Raw genomic sequence first — 24,130 nt, 5'->3', positions numbered from 1 at the left:
TTGGTGGGAAGGCAAGCTGGTGCAACCCCTCTGGAAAACAGTATGGAGGTTCCTCAAACAGTTGAAAATAGAGTTACCATACGATCCAGCAATTGCACTACTGGGTATTTACCACAAAGATACAAATGTAGGGATCCGAAGGGGTACGTGCCCCCCAATGTTTATAGCAGCAATGTCCACAATAGCCAAACTGTGGAAAGAGCCAAGACGTCCATCGACAGATGAATGGATAAAGAAGAGGTGGTATATATACACAATGGAATATTATGCAGCCATCAAAAGGAATGAGATCTTCCATTTGCAATGACGTAGATGGAACTGAAGGGTGTTATGCTGAGTGAAATAAGTCAATCAGAGAAAGACATGTATCATATGACCTCACTGATATGAGGAATTCTTAATCTCAGGAAACAAACTGAGTGTTGCTGGAGTGGTGGGGAGTGGGAGGGATGGGGTGGCTGGGTGATAGACATTGGGGAGGGTATGTGCTACGGTGAGCGCTGTGAATTGTGCAAGACTGTTGAATCACAGATCTGTACCTCTGAAACAAATAATGTAACATATGTTAAGAAAAAAGAAAAAGAAGAAGATAGTAGGAGGGGAAGAATGAAGGGGAGTAAGTCAGAGGGGGAGACGAACCATGAGAGACGATGGACTCTGAAAAACAAACTGAGGGTTCTAGAGGGGAGGAGAGTAGGGGGATGGGTTAGGCTGGTGATGGGTATTCAAGAGGGCACATTCTGCATGGAGCACTGGGTGTTACGCACAAACAATGAATCATGGAACACTACATCAAAAACTAATGATGTAATATATGGTGATTAACATAACAATAAAAAAATTTAAAAAAACTAATGACATAATATATGGTGATTAATATAACAATTAAAAAATTTTAAAAAAAGGAAGACACTTATACAATACAAAAGCATAATAAAAAAAATCTTTGCCAGTTTTAGAAGCAAAACTTGTATTTTATGTTAGTTTCTTAGTCTACAATTGTTAGTCATTTGGTTTTCTTTTTGTGAGTTGTCTGAATAAGATAGTTATACAGTAGTTATACAGTTAAATGTATTTCCTATGAAAAATATGAACCAGTAAATCAGTATAAAGATATTAATATTCTTCTAAGATATTTGTGACCCAAACATGTTTTGTTTCATAAATATAACCTAAATAAAGCAAAATGAGAAAGCAAGCCTCACCTTTCTTTAGAGATTTTGGGGAATGTTCTACTGGTCTGATTTCTTCGTTATTGTCATCTCCTTCATCTTCTCCATCTTCTCTTTCTCCTTCATTTTCTTCTTCTTCTCTTCCTTCAAACTCCTTCTCTCTAGACTTCATCAAAATAGCCTCTAATTCTCTCTCCAGTTCTTTATTTCTTATAAGGGTATAATGAAGTTTCTCATTTACATCCTCAAACTTCTCCTCTGCTTGTCTGGCTCTGCTTTCAACCTCTCTGATGGGGACAGAGTCCAGAGAAACACAACAAAATGGAAAGGTTTGAAAAAGTTATCTTTCAAATATAGAAAGTTATTGTCTAGAAGAAGCAGTAGAATTAGCTAACTGCATCTGAAAGGTACAAATAAGGGAGGCAGCAGCATCAATCCTTAGGTGAGAACTGGGGTCCGGGATGCTCCTTTGGATGGTAATGTCAGGGTCCGGGATGCTACTTTGGATGGTAATGTCAGGGTCCGGGATGCTCCTTTGGATGGTAATGTCAGGGTCCGGGATGCTACTTTGGATGGTAATGTCAGGGTCCGGGATGCTACTTTGGATGGTAATGTCAGGGTCCGGGATGCTACTTTGGATGGTAATGTCAGCGTGGCAGTCATGCTGTGATTTAAGAATGCAATGTATTTATCAGCTCTGGGTGGAATCTGATCTTTGGGTATTTGGAATTCTCCATCAATAGGCAAGGAACTCCTTTTCAGGAGCTAATTTTGGCTTCTCTTCATTGATGTGATCCAACAAACTAAGTCCAGTAGTTTCCCTTCTTTGCCCAGGACCTCTAAAACCAGATCTTACAATCAAGAAAACTAGTTTGAAATGTGCTTCTTACTTCCTAGAGGACCTGTTCTACGTCTACATGGCTCTGCCCTTCTCTTGGCATTCTCAACCATCTTAACTATACCGTCCTTCCTACTCTTCGGCGTATGAAGCATTCTTTCTTGAACAGAGTAGTTTCTCCTGGTTCCATTTACGTCTCTAGCTCATCTCTTAGAAACATACTGGATAGATCACTCCTAACACCCTATTCCCCACATACACACACTTTCACTTCCTCCATCTCCACTGTGGGTGAGGATGGATGTTCCTATGCAAGCAGTAGAATTCATTGCCTCCAGCAGAGGACTTGGAGATACCCATCCCACTAATAAGGATAAAAGAAGCAGAAGAAACAAAAGTAAGCCGAGAAGCGTGGATTTTCCAGCCACACCTCCTGGCCGGCAATCTTTGTAATTACCATTGTGGTGCCTCATACTCACAATAACTTCTCCTGTGTGCGTTCAGTTATAGCCATTGCTTCAAGATACTTTGCGGCCAATGTACCTTGACTCGCTGATTCTCTCTGACAAAGGAAATATGCGTTATGAATGAACTGAGAGTCCTAACAGTTAATACTCTACTTCTTTAGGATGTTCTGGACCAAACCTTCCAGAATATTTTTTTCTACTATCCATATTTATAAAGTAGATGATTAAGCACAATCTTAACACCAAAAAAGAATAGGGACTACCTGTGGCCACATAGCATTCCAGCTTCCGAATTATTCCTGCTACGGGTGGATAAGATTTGATTAGAATTGTAAAAAAGCAGGGAAAACAATATCAATGAAAAAGAACAAGGAAGAAAAGGTTTAAAAATAAAGAGAATGGTAAACATGTTCCTGTAATAAATCAAGTTAATGATCAAAGAGATTGACTATATTTTTCTTAATAATTTACTTCACTAAGCTCTTAACATTGCAAAATCCAGTGAGATCTTTTAGTTCCTTAGGGAACTTCATAAATATCAAGGCAGTGAAAATATGAAGAAAAAACAACTCTCATTTATTTTGACTCTAAATACATTCTAGGAAAAAAGTTAAGAGGAAGGTAAAAGAAGGTATTTAGAAAACCAAAATTATAAGCATAGTTAAAAATAAATAAACCATTTTCCCAGAACTGTGCACCTTTTTTTAAATTAAAGTATTGTTGACACACAATGTTACATTACTTTCAGGTGTACAGCATGCTGACTGGACAAATCTCAACATTACACTATGCTCACCACAAGTGTGGCTACCACCTGTCACCATAAGCACTATTACATGTCACTGGCTATATTCCCTACGCCCAGCGTTTCATCCCCATGATTTATTCATTCTGGTCACTGGAAGCCTGAACCTCCCACTCCCCTTCACCCCCTTTTTGCCCAGAACTGTGTTTAAAATCTCATCTATCCATGCTTCCCAACCTGAGGAATGTCAAACGTAAGCCCTACATTATAGATGGAAAATGAGCTTAAAGAGGGTAGGCAGCCTGTCATCCTCACAGAAGGAAGGATCTAGTGGGTTAAAGCAAAACCCTCATCGAGGTCTCTTCGTTCTCAACCACACATCCCATTGCACTCTGCTAGCTTTTTCTAAAGGAAAACCAGAGAAAAGAGACTATGTTAAACATTTTCACTTTTACTCTCGCTCTTCTACTCTTTTCTTATTTCCCCAGTCACCTATTCTCCTCTTTCTGTTTTGCTCCCTTTTCTTGAGTAGCTGATTTGGAAAGTAAATGGCACTCACTGAGCCAAGATGTCCAACGACAGATGAATGGATAAAGAAGATGTGGTATATATACACAATGGAATATTACACAGCCATCAAAAGGAATGAGATCTTGCCATTTGCAACTATGTGGATGGAACTGGAGGGTATTATGCTGAGTGAAATAAGTCAATCAGAGAAAGACATGTATCATATGACCTCACTGATATGAGGAATTCTTAATCTCAGGAAACAAACTGAGGGTTGCTGAAGTGGTGGGGGGTGGGAGGGATGGGGTGGCTGGGTGATAGACACTGGGGAGGGTATGTGCTATGGTGAGCGCTGTGAATTGTGCAAGACTGATGAATCACAGATCTGTACCTCTGAAACCAATAATGCAATATATGTTAAGAAAAAAAAAAGAAGAAGAGAGCAGAAGGGGAAGAATGAAGGGGAGTAAGTCAGAGGGGGAGACGAACCATGAGGACGATGGACTCTGAAAAACAAACTGAGGGTTCTAGAGGGGAGGGGGGTAGGGGGATGGGTTAGCCTGGTGATGGGTATTGAAGAGGGCACGTTCTGCGTGGAGCACTGGGTGTTATGCACAAACAATGAATCATGGAACACTACATCAAAAACTAGTAATGTATGGTGATTAACATAACAATAAAAAATTGAAAGGGAAAATAAATGGCACTCACTGTCCAGCCGGGACCCGCAGCACGGGACCTGGCTGTGCCTAGGCCGCACACGCCACTCACTTAGTTGTTCTTTGAGCCCAAAAGAAAGGTTTTCAGAGAGAGGCTTCTAGAACTGGAATTCCACACATGGTTTACAGCTGTATGAAACTTGATAGGTAGAAACCAGAGTAAACCAAGACTGTACTCTGTATACACGTGAGCCTTCAGACTCTGCATTCGTTCAACAGATATACAGTGGACCCTGGAACTACATGGGTCTGAACTATGCGGGTCCACTTGTACATGGATTTTTTTACAGTCCACCACTGTAAATGTATTTTCTCTTCCTTATGATTTTCTTAATAACATTTCCTTTCCTCTAGCTTACTTCATTGTAAGAATACAGTATATAATACATTATATAATACATACAGAATGTGTGTTCAATGACTGTTTATGTTATCTGTAAGGCTTCTGGTCAACAGTGGGCTAGTGGGAGTTAACGTGGGCCTCATGGCCCTTGGCAGTAACGGCCTTGGACCTTCCTTGTTTGTGCCAATCTGCTGTAGCTTTGCACTTGGTCTCTGACTCCCATTCTGTCTTTGACCTTTTTGATCTTCCTCAGGTTTGACTCTACTTATGGGCTTCCAACTGGACAGTATCTCCAGTTTGGGTCTATCTCAGGGAGGATCTGGCCCCAGACCCAGCTCCTTGGGATCCAAGCACTGACATAGTGCCTCATCAGCTTTGGATGTGTTTTCTAGAACCACTAATTCCAACAGCCCTTCCCTGTTGCTGTTATAAAATGGGTAAATTAGTCGCTGCTCTGGTGTACGTACATAGTACAGTGAGAGGGAAACACAGATGTCTAAGGGCCACCTTCAGCCCAATAACAGAAGGAAGGGCAGAAAGTCTAATCTTATGTTAAAAATACTGCTGATGCCCCCCAGTCTGGCCCCTGTTCATCCTTCCTCAGTTCACAGGTGATCCAGCAAATTCTCCCATCTCCCTCATACACTTATCACTCTTTATAGCCAGCCAGAATCTCTGGTGTGAAGATGAGCCTGAACGAGACTGTTTCTAATATCTTGCTTGCTGGGGTCGCTGAGCTGTGAGCAGCACTGCTCATGCGGCCAAGCAGCGGCACTTGGAGGCCAGTGTAGCTCGGAGCCCTTTTGGTATTGCCTCCAAGAGAGCTGGTGGGTTGAGTCACCCCCTATTTCCTCCAGCCAGCTGAGATGTTACAGAATTCTGGCTGCTTGTCCTGCAGGAACAGTGTTGGAATGATTGCGATTCGGAGAGGGCCATAAGTGGTGCTGTACGACCAGGTTCCAGAACTGATTGAACTGGACCGCAGATGAAGGCAGAGCAGCCTTCTCCCAGGAGGGGCAGTGGCAAAGTCGGTGCAGCTTAACAGGATCACTGAGTTCACCGGTGAATAGGGCCCAGTTCCAAATTGGGTGTGCCTGTTTCAGGCACAGCAGGCCATGTCATGTACACGAGGCCTGCTTTGAGAATTCCTCAGGAATTCCCACAAAGCCCTAACTCCCAGCTAACTGAGGAGCATTTTGCATAGTGGATGATCCAGCCCCATTATGGTGGACACTAGGCATCAGGCAATGGTATGAATGAGGCCAAGCTATTAGTCTGCCCAAGCTGGTGGTGACTTACCACCCCTCCTGTTGAGATATCATTCATATCTCAACCCCCAGAAAAATTCCGTCCCGGAGTCACCTGCAGGAAGGGATAGTAAGAGTAACTGGAATCTCCATGCTCAGGTTCCTAGCTTCTCAGAGGTCTGGAGCTATTTCTTGCTAGAAACCTGGGACCCCTCTATCTCTTAGAGCTCTCCAGTTTCACAACTCGGTTCCCAGGGACATGACAAGTTATACCTGCATACCACAGGCTTTCTGCTTCCCGAGCCCTTCCTTTTTCCTTTCCCTCCCCAGTGTTAATCAAATGTACTGCCTCCTGGGAGTTGTGTTTTTAGACCAGCGGGAGAGAGTGCCGCTGCCTGAAAGGTCTGGTATCCCTGCAAAATGGTATTTATGTCCTTAGGACCAGAGGCTGTCTGTCAAAAAAATAAACAAATAAAGGGAAAAAAATGAGTAAACAAAAGCACAAGAAAAACTTACAATAAAAGTTTTGAAACCTTAAAGTGCCCTCAGAGAGCCCTAGGACTTCTGTGAATGACAAGTGCACAGAACTCAGGCCCCCCCACACCCCGCTCCTCTTGGCCTGCAGCGCAGTCCAAATCAAGACAGCCCTTCCCCAGCCCCAACTTTGCCCCACATCTCTGACCTCACAAGCCAGTTCAAGGAATCTTCATTCTCTGGGCACCCATATCCCCAAATACCAACTTTGTCTCTGCTGGCCTAGCACAATTAGGTCCCTTCTGTTTGGGCACCCGGTGATCCCTTTCTGCCTGTGAGTGTTCAAGCTGCCATCCCATAGGATGAACGTGATTCTTCTTAACCTCCAGGAAGTCACAAGTAACTATATACCGGCTGCCATTTGGGTCCATGCCCCAGACCTTATGGTCACTGAGAACGTAAACAGTTCGATCATCAGTGACCTAGAGTAGCAGCATTAGCAAACTTCCAGAGCCCAGAGATAGAGTTTCTGGGCCACACTGTCCTCACGTCAGCTAGTCACGTGCTACCACACCACGTCAACTGGAAAGGCAGCATCCTGGAGCAGGAGGCTGCCACCATCAAAAACAAGCCACCTCTCCCCCTCACACGCACACACACACCTGGCTACAGGCTGTTTTCCTGCCAGCTTCCTGCCTGGCTTGAGGATCATCGGGGAGGTTTGACCCTGACTCCTTGCCTGGATGGCACAGCAGGAAAGGGCTTGGGTGGGATTAGGGGCCGTTAAGCAGATTAAACGGTGCTACCCTTTATTTCCCTTTTCCTTACATGGCTCACGGCCCTGCTTACTCTTACCTCCTTGCCTCATCCAGTCTTAAAGACTGACAGATCAATATATTATATGAAAAACTTATTGAAAAGGCGTTACTTGGGGAGAACGTGATTGCAGCCCCTCTCAGCGCTACTCTCACTCCAGTTTGCAGCTCCCTGGACACACATTCCTGAAATCTGCGTCTCCTTTGGGCCATACCTCTGCCTCAGTCATCCTGCTGTGGTCCGCCGCTACCCTCCCTACGGCTCCCACCCCTCCACACGCCACTGCCTACTCAGGGGGATCAGATCTCTAACAGTGACATGGTTCTTAACTTTGGGGCTGAGAAATTTGACTAAGTCTATGGATTTCTGGCACACACACCCCCCCCAAGGAAACGCACGGTATAAACATACACGCAAAATGCTATATACCATTTCAAGGGATTAATGGGGTCAAGGCATGACATCCTTTATAGAGAGGCATATCAATCTAGAACTGAAATCTAGGACTGACTTAAGTCTACCATAGTCCTAGAACTTTCTGTGGAAGAATTTTAAATCAGTTTTCCTGCTGAGTTTCTAAAGGTTTCCAATTTTCCAATAATTCTTGTGGTCAGAGGTATATGCTTATTGCAGCTCTCAATAGAGTCTGCTGAATGAATTTATTTAACAAATAGGTCAAATTTTTACTAAGATATTGTTAAATTAAGGAAGGCAATGAAATACTAATTTTAAAATGAGGTTTAAAGAAGAGAATGAGATGTTTTTTATAAAGTTAAGGTAAAAAACAAGAGTTTTCCAGAGATGATGCTGGGAAGAAAAAAAAAATCTGAAAATGCATTATGTAGGAGCTCCTGGCCCTCCTGGAGCTAAAAGTTATGTTAAATCCATATCATTTCTACATTATGTTAAATTTCTTAGCTTTTTTCTCTGGTTTTGAATTTCCTACTTGTGTTTCAGATACATACCCAGGAAGAGAATATATTTGCTTCAAATAGAGGTTTGGAATGAATATTTTCATCTTTTTCAATTACTCGAATGAGTTTTTCCTCCTCCTTGGATGTTGAAGGCTTCTAGGGCACAGAAACACAAAGGACCTGTTAGCAAGCTGGTGTGTGACCCAGAGGCATGGCAACTTCCCTGGAGCAATGTCTGAAGCTTTAATCTTCAATTTGCATTAGTCATTCAACAAGCATTTTCGAAGACTTACAGCAAACACTGTGTGAGAAATCAGTGGGGATGGGGAAGTGGAGACCAGGGTAAACAACAGTGAGAGAAACAAACAGGATGTCTTCCAGACCCAGGAATTCACAGCACAGTAGGAGAGATGGACCAGAAAATAATTACAGTATGTATGATTGATGTTGGCAAAGAGGTACGTTCCAAAAGCTCTGTGCACCCAGAAAAGGGCCCTGAATTCTGCCTAGACACTCAGGGAAGTTATTACAGAGAAAGTGATATCTGAAGAGCGAACAAGACTTTGAAACATAGAGAGGAAAGGGCCAGAACTAAGGCCACAAGAGGAGGAAAAGAGGGAATGCATTACACATTTAAGAGGTACGATGGAATTTAGTGCCCAAATAACACTGTTTTCCATTTATTTTGTGCCTTCTATATGCCAAGCACTGTACCAAAATAAAACAGAAAATGCTGGTGAAAAGCAGCTTAGGTGTTGTACATTTTTCTTCTGCTGTCTAGTATGTACAGTGGGTCTAGAGGACCTAGGTCACAGCCTGGGATCATGCCAACGTTTAAACTATTCACAGAGAAGAAACATCAGGGAAGTAAGTTAAGACAGTCTAGAGAGTGTTAGGTGATCCTGAGTTCTGAGAGCCAAGGACAATAGTAGTCAATCCAGGAATCAGCAAGGGCTTTTATGCCAGACTAATCTGGGTTTGAACACTGGTTCAACCACTTACAGCTTTCTGACTTAGGTTAAGTCAAGTCGACCTTTCTGAGCTTCGGTTTTCTTATCTGTAAAATGGGGCAATAATTTTTACCTTGAAATTGTGTGGTATAGACGAGAGGTAACACATGCAAAACATGTGCCTCACAGTAGGGACTCAATTACTGGTAGTTATCATTGTATTTTTAGGATTGTTATTATTATTATAAGTACCCCAGGAAGGGTTTTATTACTACGAATGCCCCGCCGGCATACAGACAAAGTAAGGAGAAAGGAGGTGTGGAGATGGGTCTGGGAGAAGGGGGAAAGGCAGTCCAGAATGGGAACTGAAGAAGTGGACACAGGGGCGCCTGGGTGGCTCAGACAGCTGAGCATCTGACTCTTGATCTCAGCTCAGGTCTTCATCTCAGAGTCATGAGTTCGAGCCCCATGTTGGAGTCTACTTAAAAAAAGAAAAAGAAGAAAAAGTAAATACATAGAGTTCAAATTACTATTTGAAAAATCTGGTAATGAAAGGACAAAGAAACAGCATCAGGATGAGAGGTAGATTGTGTAGGTAATAGGAGCACAGGTGTGAATGAGGCTGATGGGAAGTGACTAGATTTTGAAAAGGAAAAGGACACCCCTACCTTGGAAAATAGAGACAAGGGTGTCTCGGGTATGGTTAAATCTATATGAAGAAAGGAAGGGAGCTGGGGTGTTTATTCCAGATGACCTATTTCTATTTTCAATAGTACCTATATATATTCTTTTTTTAAAAAAGATTGTATTTATTTATTTATTTAGAGAATGCGAGCAAGGGGAGGGGCAGAGGGAGAAGGAAAGAGAAGAGAATCTCAAGCAGATTGCGCTGAGCGTGGAGCCCAACGTGGGTGTTGATCTCATGACCCTGAGATCATGACCTGAGCTAAAATCAAGAGTTGGACGCTTAACCAACTGAGCCATCCAGGCACCTCAGTTATATATTCTTTATATATATATTCTTTATATATATATTCTTTAAAATATATATATATTTTATATTCTTTAAAAATATAAAGGGAAAGGAAAATATAATACTAAATCATCTTACCTCCTCTTCTTCCTTTTGCATCTTAAAATTATCCTCCATACTTTCTTCTTCCTCCTCTCTAAAAGGCCTGTCTATGTCAGGTTCAATTAATTCTTTTATAAAATCCTGTGAGATAAAACAATAGTACAATTATAGTTTAGTGTATATTAATAATTTTTAGGTATATTGATTATTCATTCAAAAATTTAATGAGCACTGATCTTGCAACTGGACACTGTGCTAGGGATAACAACAAAAAGGGTAATAAGAATAGCCCCTGTCCTGCTGTGACCCAGCAATTGCACTACTGGGTATTTACCCCAAAGATAATGATCTAAATTATCTAGTGAAAATTTAGTGATCCAAAGGGGCACCTGCACCCCAATGTTTATAACAGCAATGTCCATAATAGCCAAACTATGGAAAGAGCCCAGATGTCCATTGACAGATGAAAGGATAAAGAAAATATGAGATACAGGTATATATGTGTATATATATATATATATATATATATATATATATATATATATATAGAGAGAGAGAGAGAGAGAGAGAGAGAGAGAGAGAGGAATATTACACAGCCATCAAAAATGAAATCTTGCCATTTGCAACAACATGGATGGAACTAGAGGGTATTATGCTAAGGGAACTAAGTCAATCAGAGAAAGACAATTATCATATGATCTCACTGATAAGTGGAATTTAAGAAACAAAGCAGAGGAGCATAGGGGAAGAGAGGAAAAAATGAAACAAGATGAAACCAGAGAGGGAGAAAAACCATAAGAGACTCTTAATCATAGGAAACAAACTGAGGGTTGCTGGAGGGGAGGGGGGTAGGGGATGGGGTAACTGGGTGATGGACACTGGGGAGGGTATGTATTATAATGAGCACTGGGTATTATATAAAACTGATGAATCACAGACCTGTACCCCTGAAACAAACAATACATTGTAAGTTAATTAATTGAATTTAAATTAAAAAAAAAGAATAGCCCCTGTCTTAAGAAGCTTAACAATTTAGTGGACAAGAAAATGCTATGGATACATATAGGCACATGGTAGGAGCACCTAATCTATGGTAGTGGATGTGGTTGATAGAGAGGATTGGTCAGGAAGGTTTCCTGGAGGACATAATGTCTCAGTTTCTTCTTGAAGGATGAGTAAGGGAAAAAAGCATGATTCTAGGCAAAGGATGATGCATGCGCATGACTGGCTCTTGAAAACAAAAGTAGTTAGTAGGACAGAAACTTAGGGGCAGATGGACAGGAGCACAGTCATAGAGGAAGGGCTAGAGTGTCATTCCAGGGAAACTGGATTTTATTCTGAAGGCAATGAAGTACTAATAAACTGACTGATCTGTTTTGCATTTTAAAACAATCACTCTAGCAGCAGGAGAGTAGATTTAAAGAGAAAGGAGAGAGGGAGGAAGAGCATGAAGGAGAAAAGACAAGAGTAGAAAATGAGCAACATAGGGTTGCAGGAATGAAGAGGAGGAGAAGGATTCAAGAGATTTAGGAGTTAACTCTTAGTGCTGGAGTGATTAGATTGATATGGGATGGCTAGGGAAAGGAAGCATCTTGAATGATACCTGGTGAACGGTTTAGGCCACTACATAGATGATAATGCCATTCACAGAGAAAATGAACAAAGTTGCATAAGCAGCTTTGGGAAAACAGATGAGTTCAGATGAGGCTATGTGACTTTAAGGTACCACTAATATATCTAAGTGGAAATATTCAGTAAGTAGCTAAATATTCAGTAAGTAGCTAAACTCTAGATCCATCTAAATACATTTAGCCCAAATGCCTCCATCTAAACTCTAAATTTTTTCATAGATCTGTTGCGTAGCCAAGATCATGTCTGTGGTACTTAATTTTCTAAAACTATACTGGTAATTTTTTTTTTTGAGAGAGAGAGAGAGCTCATGGGGTGGGGGGCAGAGGGAGAGAGAGAATCTTAAGCAGGCTCCATGCCCAGGATGGAGCCCGATGTGGGGCTCCATCTCACAACCCTGAGATCATGACCTGAGCCAAAACCAAGAGTCAGACACTTAACTGACTGAGCCACCCAGGCGCCCCATGTAATTTAAGATTTCTAATGTTGATGAAGTCATTCAGTGATTAATTCAAAATAATTCTGGCCAAGATCTGGGCAGCAAAGAAAAATAAGCATTTGTAAAAGATGTATAATTTAGAAAGGTGGTGTTTCTTCAGTGTTTAAATGTAAGATAAAAGTCCCACACGTGTGTAGGTAGAAGCACTCCCCCCCGCCCCCCCGGCAGACCCTAAAGCACCAACAGAGACACTATCACATCTCTCCTCTACAGTTCACAGCTCTGATAGCGATGCGGGCTTCTTCAGTCTTTACTGGAAACCAACTCCTTCAAACAGACTGAAGTAAAACTAAACATTTGTGACTACCATGAAGTACAGGATATTCATTACTTTGGGATCCTCAGTAAACAGTGGTAGTTAATACCACTGGATTAGCACAGTCATGTGTGGGGTGTAGAATAAAAAGTGAAAGCAAGTCAAGGACAGAATATCAACATTTAAAAGGCAGGCAGTGGAGGAAGACCAAAAGGAGAGTGAAAAGAAATAAAAAAGTAGGAGAAAAAATTTTTGTCTTGTAAGGAGAGATTACAAAAGGAGTGAACGACTAGTCAACAGGGTCAAATGCTACAGAGAAGTCAAGTTAAATATAGCATTGGGGTTCCTTGGATCTGACAATAAGGAATCATTACAGTACCTTGCAATAGTTTCAGCATTTTAAGAGAAATGATTGTGATGGGAAGGAGAGAATGAAGTAGTAGAGAAAAAGACAGGCTCAAGGGATCTTTTAGAATGAAAGCAATGGCCATGCTGATAGATTGTTTATATATTGACACAATGGAACTACTAGAGAGGAAGACATTGAAGATACAAAAGAGAGAGGAGAGTGGGCTGGGATTAGGTGCTCAAAGGAAGAAATAACCTTAAATGGGAAGAATGAGCTTGGAGGGGAGGAGGAAGTGTACCCAGAAGCAGACCAGTCTAAGGACATGCCTCAGGAAGTGGCAGGCAGCTCCCCCTCTGAAAGCCATCCTTTCCTTTATGAAGGATGAAACAAAATCATCCTTTAAGAAAATGAGAAGAGATGCTTAGGTGGATGATTCTTTCCCTTAGAAGGGAGAAGAGCTGCCAATGCTCGAGGTCAGGGGCAAAATTCTCTTCAGGTAGGGTAAATAAATGAGGACTCAGAATATGAATTGGAAAAAGTCACTGAATGCTTACCTATTGAAATATATGGGGGGGGGGGTGAAATACAGAAAGAACCAGAATAATGATCAGTGCCAACATACGGCAAATACCTCTTCTCCAAATAGGTGTTCTTTTTCTTCCTTCGTCAGTAACTTTATTTTTCTGCCTTTGATCCCAGAAAGGAGGTGAGAACATGTGGTGATCCACTCATAACATTCTCTCTGAGGAAAGAGAAAAGATAATTATTAAGCAGAAAAAACAGACTACAGGGCTCCTGGGTGGCTCAGTCATTAAGCGTCTGCCTTCGGCTCAGGTCATGATCTCAGGGTCCTGGGATCGAGCCCCACAACAGGCTCCCTGCTCAGCGGGAGGCCTGCTTCTCTCTCTCCCACTCCCCCTGCTTATGTTCCCTCTCTTGCTGTGTCTCTCTCTGTCAAATAAATGAATGAAATCTTTAAAAAAAAAAAAAAAGAAAAAACAGACTATACCAACTCATTTATTCACTCACTTCTATTGAGGAGCTACTAAGTACAACTCTTCTAAATACAACTCCATTCAATTAACTTGTTATCATTTCAGTTCAAAGATTTGTGCAGAAATAATTCTCTATGAATACAGATCTAAAATTATATCATCTCTTATCAACAGAGTTTGAGATCTGGGTTGTATTGTATTGTATTGTATTGGGACTCTCAACAGAGTTTGAGATCTGGGTTGTATTGTAAGGAGCAGTGAAGTACCATAAAACAAGATGAAGAAAGATTGCTGGATTTATTATGGGCAAACGGTCTGTCCTAACAAATGGTTCACAACTGACCAGGTCAACTGGGATTGCATAACAAGAACAATAAAAATAGCCCACATTTACATGGCATTAATTGTATGGCAGATTCTGTTCTAAGCATGTGCAATAATAACTCATTTGATCTTCAGTATGAAATATGTGCTATTATGGGGCGCCTGAGTTGCTCAGTCGGTTAAGCGTCTGTCTTTGACTAGGGTCATGATCCCAGGGTCCTGGGATCAAGCCCCACATCAGGCTCCCTGCTCAGCAGGAAGCCTGCTTCTCCTTCTCCCTCAGCCTCCACTTCCCCTGCTTGTGCTCTCTGTCAAATGAATAAGTAAAATCTTTTTAAAAAATGAAATATGTGCTATTATTTTTGAGGTATAACTGCAATAACTTTATATTGAGAACAAACTAATGGTTACCAGAGGGGAGGTGGGGGGGGGATGGGTGAAATACATGATGGGGATGAAGGAGAGCACTTGTGATGAGCACAGGGTGTTGTATGGAAGTGTTGAATCACTATATTGTACACCCAAAACTAATATAACACTGTATGTTAACTGGAATTGAATTAAAAATTTAGTTTTTTAAAAATTTAAAATCTTAAAAAATGCATTAACCCCAAAACAAACACACACACAAAAGAAATAACATTAGTTTCAGGTGAACAACATAATGATTTAATATTTGTATATATTGCAACATGATCACTACAATAAGTCTAGTTAATATCTGTCACCATACATAGTTACAATTTTTTTTCTTGTGGTGAGAATGGAAATATGTACTACTATCATTCTCATTTTTTAGATGAAGAAACTGAAGAACAGAGCAGTTGAACATCTTGCCCAATGTCACATATATAGTTAAGCATGGCATTTGGACTCTAATCCAGGTGCTATGGGCTTTTAACTACTACAAAAAATATTACTCCCCCGCCCCCATTAAAATGAATAAAGATTGGAAGCACTGGGGGCAGTGCCTGGGTGGCTCAGTCAGTTAAGTGTCTGACTCTTGATCTCAGCTCAGATCTTGATGTGAGGGTCGTGAGTTCAAGCCCCACACTGGGCTCCACATCGAGTCTATTTAAAAAAAGAAGCAGCAGCACTGTTTTGGAAAAGGTGCTCACCCCTTATCTGCTGAGATACAGGAAAGGTCTACAGCAGATCTCATCCACCTAAAGTGTATAGTAACACTACATTCACTTAACCAATATCTCTGAACACGTCAGATCAGGCTTCCATGTTTAAAAAAGATGTAATTCCTTATTAGTGAATAACAGCAGAGTAAACTAGGAAACACCATCCTCTCTGGGGATGGAGATCTGGTCACCTTAACCATCAAAAAACTGTACTGTGTGGTGAAATAATGACCCACTTTAGGTTCCCGAAATCAACCATACAGAACTGTAATATGTCTTATATTTTTCTCATTATTAGACTTAATTCTAATTGTGGAATTATTATGAAATGTCAGAGCCACAAAATTTTAGAAATCCAATCTAAAACCTTATGTTCTAGATAAGGAAACAGAAGCCTATGGAGGTTGAGTAAGTTTAGCACAGCTTCATTAGTGTCACTGATAAATTTCAATTCTAGATTCAAGGGTTAGGATGATGTCTTACCACATATCAGAAAGAGGATCAGGGCGCCTGGGTGGCTCAGTTGGTTGAGCGACTGCCTTCGGCTCAGGTCATGATCCTGGAGTCCCGGGATCGAGTCCCGCATCGGGCTCCCTGATCAGCAGGGAGTCTGCTTCTCCCTCTGACCCTCCCCCCTCTCATGTGCTCTCTCTCTCTCTCTCTCATTCTCTCTCTCAAATAAATAAATAAAATCTTTAAAAAAAAAAAAAAAGGGGGCGCCTGGGTGGCTCAGGCGTTAAGCGTCTGCCTTTGGCTCGGGTCATGGTCTCAGGGTCCTGGGATCGAGCCCCGCATCCGGCTCCCTGCTCAGCGGGAGGCCTGCTTCTCCCTCTCCCACTCCCCCTGCTTGTGTTCCCTCTCTCGCTGTGTCTCTCTCTGTCAAATGAATAAAGTCTTTAAAAAAAATAAAAATAAAATAAAAATAAATAAATAAATAAACAAAAAAAAAAAAGAAAGAGGATCAAACAAGGGATGCGAAAGTATTGGGTTCTAGTCCTAAGTTCATCTAATTGGTTGACTTCTTGAGTAAATCCTTAAAAGTCTTCTATTTACTAAAAACAAATGAGGTTGAGGGCGCCTGGGTGGCTCAGTCGTTTAGGCATCTGCCTTCGGCTCAGGGCATGATCCCAGGGTTGGGATCAAACCCCGCATCAGGCTCCCTGCTTGGCGGAGAGCCTGCTTCACCCTCTCCTTCTGCCTGCTGCTCCTCCTGATTGTGCTGTGTCAAATAAATAAATAAAATCTTTTAAAAAAAAATGAGGTTGTTGGTTTACTCCAGGTGACCCTTATGCAGTGGGGAACTGGCAAAAGCCATCTTGTGGGGTGGGGCGTCCTAATTTGTAGCATTTGCTGATTTCCATAGCATACACATTCTCACTGTGGCAGTTTCAGTGGTATTCATCAATTCAGTATGTTATCACTAAATGTGGAGCTGGGAATGGGTGTGCACAGTCAGCTCTTGCTTGCCATTGTGAATCTCCATCATACTGCCCCTAAGGATCCTTCCAGCTACAAAACTGAAGCATATATTATTTAACTATATTGTACCATAGATCAAAGAATTAATTTTGAAAATAGTAACAATATTTTTGAAATCTTATTTCTTCAGAATTAATTCATCATTTGTGAGAAATAAACTATTTTCTAGTTGAATTTGTGTACTGTGAACCAGATCCTAGTCATTTTCTTATAAACTTCTGAGATATTGAAAATACTACCATAAGACTTCTGATGGGGCAGGGGGGAAATCAGTAGGAATGCTTTGATGAAAGCATTAGTGTAATCTATGGAGTGAAGCAAGTTTCCGTGGGGTTAAGCAAGTTTTCCTTCAAAACCTTCAACATCACCTTTGACCAGCTCTACACCAGATAGTTTGGTTATTAATCAAAACATACAGATCTCCTTCCATCAATATTCTTTTTTTTTTTAAGAATTTATTTATTTATTTGACAGAGAGAGAAACAGCGAGAGAGAGAACACAAGCAGGGGGAGTGGGAGAGGGAGAAGCAGGCTTCCCGCAGAGCAAGGAGCCCCATGTGGGGCTCGATCCCAGGACCCTGGGATCATGACCTGAGCCAAAGGCAGATGCTTAATGACTGAGCCACCCAGGTGCCCCATTCCACCAATATTCTTATTTAATTCTGATAAAGTCTAATTCAGAGCTGTGTCAATAAATGCTTCTGGTGTAAAGTAAAAGCACTAAAAGTCACATCTGGAGTAAAGAAGGGTTTAGGAAGCAAGGGATGGTCCTATTGTATTAAGCCTATTGTAGTGGATCAAAAGCAGGAGAAAGAAAAGGTTAGAAGAGATAGTGTTTTATAGGTTACCAGTGGTAAGACTATGGTGGTAATGGAGTTATTAAGAATCAGACTGGATTAAGATATGTCAAGATCAACAGTAAGGAAATAGAATCATTAGCCACTAGACAATCTCAATGGTCTTGGGAAACTAGGTAAACCCCAAGACTTCTTTTTTTTTAAAGATTTTATTTATTTATTTGACAGAGAGAGAGAGAGAGTGAGCACAAGCAGGGGGAGCAGCAGGCTGAGGGAGAGGAAGAAGCAAGCTCAGCGGGGAGCCCAATGCAGGGCTCAATCCCAGGACCCTGGGATCATGACCTGAGCCAAAGGCAGACGCTTAATGACTGAGCCACCCAGGTGCCCTTTCCCAACACTTCTTATAGAAGTAATTTATCTAGGCAGCTATGGTAGAAGAGTTGATTAAGAACCACCAATAAGAATGATCAAAATCCAAAAGATGCTTACTTAAGAGGTTTCTCACTCCAGAATTCTGTCCAGTATTATACAACTCTCATTTATTGAAAAGTAGGCCAAGAAATATTATATTGTGGTAAACTATCACTAATATCATTCAAACAGCACTCCAGTAGGTTGGCAAGATGTTGTTCTTCAAGTGCTGGAATGTGGCTGGAGCATGGCACAAGCCACATGGCATCAAAGTATACCCACATTAGACAAGGCTTCTCTAGAGGATCATCTTCCACTTTTCATGATGTGGGATATGGATGAGGCCACAGGAGTCCCAGAGACTGATGTAATAAAAATTCATGTACCAGAGACAGTGTCCAGGAGATCAAGGGAAGATGGCAGCGGTCAAGGATGGGGATGAATTTAAAATTAAGATAACCCTACTGAAAGAACTAACCATTTTTTATAAAGAGTACTAAGGCACTTCCAGGGCAATGAGGGGCCTGTTAAGCCATAAACTAGTTTTTTCTTTTGATGATTTTATCTATCTATCTATCTATCTATCTATCTATCTATCTATCTATCGAGAGAGCAGGAGCCGAGGGAGGGGCAGAAAGAGAGAATCTCAAGCAGACTCCATGCTGAGCAAGGAGCCTGATGCAGGGCTCCATCTCACTACCCTGAGATCATGACCTGAGCCAAAATCAAGAGTCGGACGCTTAAATGACTGAACCCCCAAGGCGCCCCAAGGATAAACTAGTTTTATGTACCCTTGAAAGCCTTCAACCTCAGGCTTAGAGAGGGAGGCAAAAGTATTTGGTAGGAAAAAACCTAAGTATGAGATCATTTAGTCTTACTTCTGATGGGAGAGCAGATTCTCAGCCTCCCCTGATTAATACTTTCCTGGTTTATTAATTTGAAATTGCTAATGAAGTTTCAGTAAGTGGGGAAGAATTTAACAGAAGACCTAAGTAGCCTGGTGGGAAGTGTAGGTTTTCAAAGAGTTGCTGAGGTCATGGACCTCCAGTCATGGCCTGGGGTGGAGCAGGCAATAAATGGCTCATTGCACAAAGCTTTCACAAAATTTCATGATATGGGTGGTTTAATAGGTATCCCAAAGTCCCCTCAGGAAGGGCCCTTCACAGCAATATCCCCCCTATAATTCTATAGCCTTAATTTTAATGGGTAGGTATGCCTCAAAGCATCCTGAAATCCTCATTCTAAAATTGCCCTTAACTGGAAACATGGTCTTCCCTCACAGAGCTCTACCCCTGTTGAAGCAAATGAGAACTAAGACATACTACAGAACAGGCCGGTGAATCCTGACCACCATCTATGGCAGATCCAGCTTCTCCAAACTAGGAGCTCCACCACATCTGGTGATAGGTAGCAGCAAAAGCTAGCTGCAACAGGCCTGAGCAGATGCGAGCACATTTCTAAATGCACAGTGAGGGCTATAAGCTCCAAGAGTCTGTTCAGTTCAGAGGCACATTAGTCTGTTGTGAAAAACAGAGGCCTTCCCAGAACCAAAATTAAAACTGAGACATGTAATTCCTAGATGAATAGTGAAATCTATCTATAACCACATTCAAGTAGTACAATATTCTTACTCCCCTGACATGTACCCTAATTAGGCAGTGTTGTATTATTTTAATTTTCTACTGAATGAAAATTTGGTATTTTAAAATTTGGACTAAGAAACTATATTTATGAGGTTTGTTTCCCTTATATTGGAATTTTTTTAAAACTTTGCCAACTATATGAAATAAACTGAGAAAACTTCTGGTCATTACCTATGCTCTTAAATTGTTTATATAGGATAGGGATTACCTATTCCTTGAAAGTCTGAAAACACTTGTCTGTGGAGTCCAGGAAAAATTTTTAGTGTTTTTTTGTTTTTTGTTTTTAATCAATGAATCTATTTCCTCTCTGAAAATTGGCCAATTTTACCCTTCTAAAGATAATGTTATTTAATTTTTTTCCTAGAAAAGTCTCCATCTCCTAGAGATTTTGAAATTAGTAAGATGGTGCACATAAATTATTTTACAACCTAATTTGTTTTAAAGATTTTATTTTTCTGACAGAGAGAGACACAGAGAGAGAGGAAACACAAGCAGGGGGAGTGGGAGAGGGAGAAGCAGGCTCCCCGCCGAGCAAGGAGCCCAACATGGGGCTCGGTCCCCAGAGCCTGGGATCACAACCCGAGCCAAAGGCAGACGCTCAATGACTAAGCCACCCAGGCACCGCTTACAACCTAATTTTTAAAAATAGTGAGACCTATCCCATATGTAAGACATAAAATACATATGTAGAATTTAATAAGAATAGTCATCTAAACATCACACAGGCCAGAGAAGAGAACGTTACCTGTACCCTATATGCCAGTCCTTATATACTATAATAGATTTATCCATTCCACTGTCTATGAACAGGTCTGAAATCATGATCTCAGCTATACCATATGAAACTAGAAAAGAAAGAGCAAATTAAACCTAAAGAAGTAGGAAAAAAAGAAAATAATAAGGACCAGACTGGAAATTAAGGAAATAGAAAACAGAAAAAAAATCAATGGGACCAAAAGCTGGTTTTTGAGATCAAGGAACTTCCTCAACCTTATAAAGGGCATCTGTGAAACACCTACAGCCATGGTTATACTTAAGGATGACAGAATAAATACTTTTCCCCTAAGACAGACAAGGCAAAGATATCAGCTTTCACCACTTTTATTCAATCTGGTACTGGAGAGTCTAAGTAGCGCAAAAGACAGGAAAAATAAATAAAAGGCATACAGATTGGAAGGAAGAGAGAAGACTGTTCCTATCTTCAGATGCCATGACTGTGTATAGAGAAAAGTCTAAAGATTCTAAATGGGAAAAAAATGCTTAAAAAAAGTAAGTTCAGCAAGGTCACAGGATATGAAATCAATATATTTTAAAAATCAATTATAATTCTATACATTAGCAATGAACAATCAGAAAATGAAATTACAAATGAATCACTTACTAAAAAAAAAAAAATGAAACACTTATAATAGTACCAAAATATGAATTACATAGGGATCAATCTGAAAAAAGATGTGTAGCAGCACCTGGGTGGCTCAGTTGGTTAAGCGTCTGCCTTCAGCTCAGGTCATGATCCTGGAGTCCTGGGATCAAGTCCCATGTAGGGCTCCCTGCTCCGTGGGGAGCCTGTTTCTCCCTCTACTCTTCCCGCCTGCTTGTGCCCTCACTCTCTCTCATGCGCTCTCTCTCTCAAATAAAAAAATAATTTTTATTATGTTATGTTAATCACCATACATTACATCATTAGTTTTGATGTAGTGTTCCATGATTCATTATTGGCGTATAACACCCAGTGTTCCATTCAATATGTGCCCTCTTTAATACCCATCACCAGGCTAACCCATTCCTCCAACCCCTCCCCTCTAGAACCCTCAGTTTGTTTCTCAGAGTCCATAGTCTCTCATGATTCGTCTTCCCCTCTGATTCCCCCCCTTTCATTTTTCCCTTCCTACTATCTTCTTCTTCTTCTTTTTTTTAACATATAATCTATTATTTGTTTCAGAGGTACAGGTCTGTGATTCATCAGTCTTACACAATTCACAGTGCTCACAATAGCACATACCCTCCCCAATGTCTATCACCCAGCCACCCCAGCCCTCCCACCCCCTCACCACTCCAGAACCCTCAGTTTATTTCCTGAGATTAAGAATTCCTCATATCAGTGAGATCATATGATACATGTCTCCCTCTGATTGACTTATTTCGCTTAGCGTAATACCCTCGAGTTCTAGTCACGTCATTGCAAATAGCAAGATTTCTTTTTTCTTGATGGCTGCATAATATTCCATTGTATATATACCACATCTTCTTTATCCATTCATCTGTTGATGGACATCTAGGCTCTTTCCATAGTTTGGCTATTGTAGACATTGCTGCTATAAACATTGGGATGCACGTGCCCCTTCGGATCCCTACATTTGTATCTTTGTGGTAAATACCCAGTAGTGCAATTGCTGGGTCGTACGGTAGCTCTATTTTCAACTTTTTGAGGAACCTCCATACTGTTTTCCAGAGTGGCTGCACCAGCTTGCCTTCCCACCAACAGTGTAGGAGGGTTCCCCTTTCTCCGCATCCCCGCCAACATCTGTTGTTTCCTGACTTATTAATTTTAGCCATTCTGACTGGTGTGAGGTGGTATCTTATTGAGGTTTTGATTTGGACTTCCCTGATGCTGAGTGACGTTGAGCACTTTTTCATGTGTCTCTTGGCCATTTGGATGTCTTCTTTGCAGAAATGTCTGTTCATGTCTTCCACCCATTTCTTGACTGGATTATTTGTTCTTTGGGTGTTGAGTTTGATAAGTTCTTTATAGATTTTGGATCCTAGCCCTTTATCTGATTCATCATTTGCAAATATCTTCTCCCATTCTGTCGGTTGTCTTTTGGTTTTGTTGATTGTTTCCTTTGCTGTGCAAAAGCTTTTTATCTTGATGAAGTCCCAATAGTTCATTTTTGCCCTTGCTTCCCTTGCCTTTGGTGATCTTTCTAGGAAGAAGTTTCTGCGGCTGAGGTTGAAGAGGTTGCTGCCTGTGTTCTCCTCTAGGATTTTGATGGACTCCTGTCTCACATTTAGGTCTTTCATCCATTTTGAGTCTATTTTTGTGTGTGGTGTAAGGAAATGGTCCAGTTTCATTCTTCTGCATGTGGCTGTCCAATTTTCCCAACACCATTTGTTGAAAAGACTGTCTTTTTTCCATTAAACATTCTTTCCTGCTTTACCGAAGATTTAAAAAAAAAAAAAGATGTGTAAGACCTATACACTAAAAACTGTTGTGTAAGACCTATACACAGTAAAACTTTGAAGTTTTATTGTGTATAGGTCTGATTCAATATTGACTCAATATTGATTCAATACCTGACTCAATATTGTCAGGATGTCAATTCTTCACAAATTGATCAATAGATAAAATGTAAACACAATCAAAATCCCAACAGGGTTCCTTAGAGAAACTGATAAGCTAATTTTAAAAATTTCATATATGGAAAGCAAAGTACCTAGAATGGCCTGCTCAATCTTGAAAAAGAACAACAGGGGCGCCTGGGTGGGCTCAGTCATTAAGTGTCTGCCTTCGGCTCAGGTCATGATCCCAGGGTCCTGGGATCAAGCCCCGCATCACATCGGGCTCCCTGCTCGGCGGGGAGCCTGCTTCTGCCTCTTCCTCTGCTCCTTCCCCAGCTCCTGCTCTCTCTCGCTCACTCTAATAAATAAAAAAAATCTTTGAAAAAAAAAAAAAAAAACAAATTTGGAGAATACACTACTGGATTTCAAAAATTCTAAAACTGCAGTAATCCAGATAGTTTCATAACAGAACACAACAGAATGTGCAGAGTAATATTCACTGTGGATGAGAGCCCACATCAAGTGCTGGTGAGGAAGCAAGCAACACCAACAGGCATACAACTGCTGGCACGAGTGGAAACTGGTTTAACAGTTTCTTAGAAAGTTAAACACACACATACCACTGTGACTTAGACATCCCATTCCTAGGTATTTGCTCAAGAGAAATGAAAGCAATGCATATGTACATAAATATGCATTGAAGCTTTGTTTGCAATAATCAAAACCACAACAATTCAAATGCCCATCAACAGAGAATGGATAGTGTATACCCATATAATGAAACACAACTCAGCACTAAAAAGCATGAACTTTTAATAAAAGCAACAATCTGTGTGAATCTCAAAATAATTATGCCTCGTCAAAGACGTCAGACCAAAAAAGTATACATTCTATTTATATAAATTCTAGAAAATGAAAAATAATCTTTGGTGTTGGAACGTGGATCAGACATTGCCTGGGGAGGGGATGAGGCTGGAAGGAGAAATGACAAAGGGGTAAAAGGAAACTTTGAGTGTGTTAGATATTTTCCTTTTTTTTATCATCATAATAATTTTGTGGGTGTATCCAT

The 24,130-nt window shown here is 40.9% G+C and overlaps 1 protein-coding gene across 1 annotated transcript in view; it reads right to left on the bottom strand.

Moving 5' to 3' along the window:
- AXDND1 (axonemal dynein light chain domain containing 1) overlaps nucleotides 1–24,130 on the bottom strand; it is a 95,118-nt gene that overhangs the window by 9,480 nt on the left and 61,508 nt on the right. The window contains exons 20-24 of the mRNA XM_025878148.2: nucleotides 13,635–13,745; nucleotides 10,307–10,411; nucleotides 8,297–8,401; nucleotides 2,490–2,572; nucleotides 1,206–1,459 (exon numbers count right to left, since the gene is read on the bottom strand). Coding sequence (XP_025733933.1) covers nucleotides 1,206–1,459; nucleotides 2,490–2,572; nucleotides 8,297–8,401; nucleotides 10,307–10,411; nucleotides 13,635–13,745 — 658 coding nt within the window. The remainder of the gene's footprint in view (nucleotides 1–1,205; nucleotides 1,460–2,489; nucleotides 2,573–8,296; nucleotides 8,402–10,306; nucleotides 10,412–13,634; nucleotides 13,746–24,130) is intronic.

This window comes from Callorhinus ursinus, unplaced genomic scaffold, assembly GCF_003265705.2.
Source record: "Callorhinus ursinus isolate GAN/ISIS: 27379988/994484 unplaced genomic scaffold, GSC_fseal_2.0 scaffold13, whole genome shotgun sequence".
Taxonomy (NCBI): domain Eukaryota; kingdom Metazoa; phylum Chordata; class Mammalia; order Carnivora; family Otariidae; genus Callorhinus; species Callorhinus ursinus.
The sequence above is the reverse complement of the archived record's forward strand: the minus strand, read 5'-3'. Positions and strand labels throughout refer to the sequence as shown.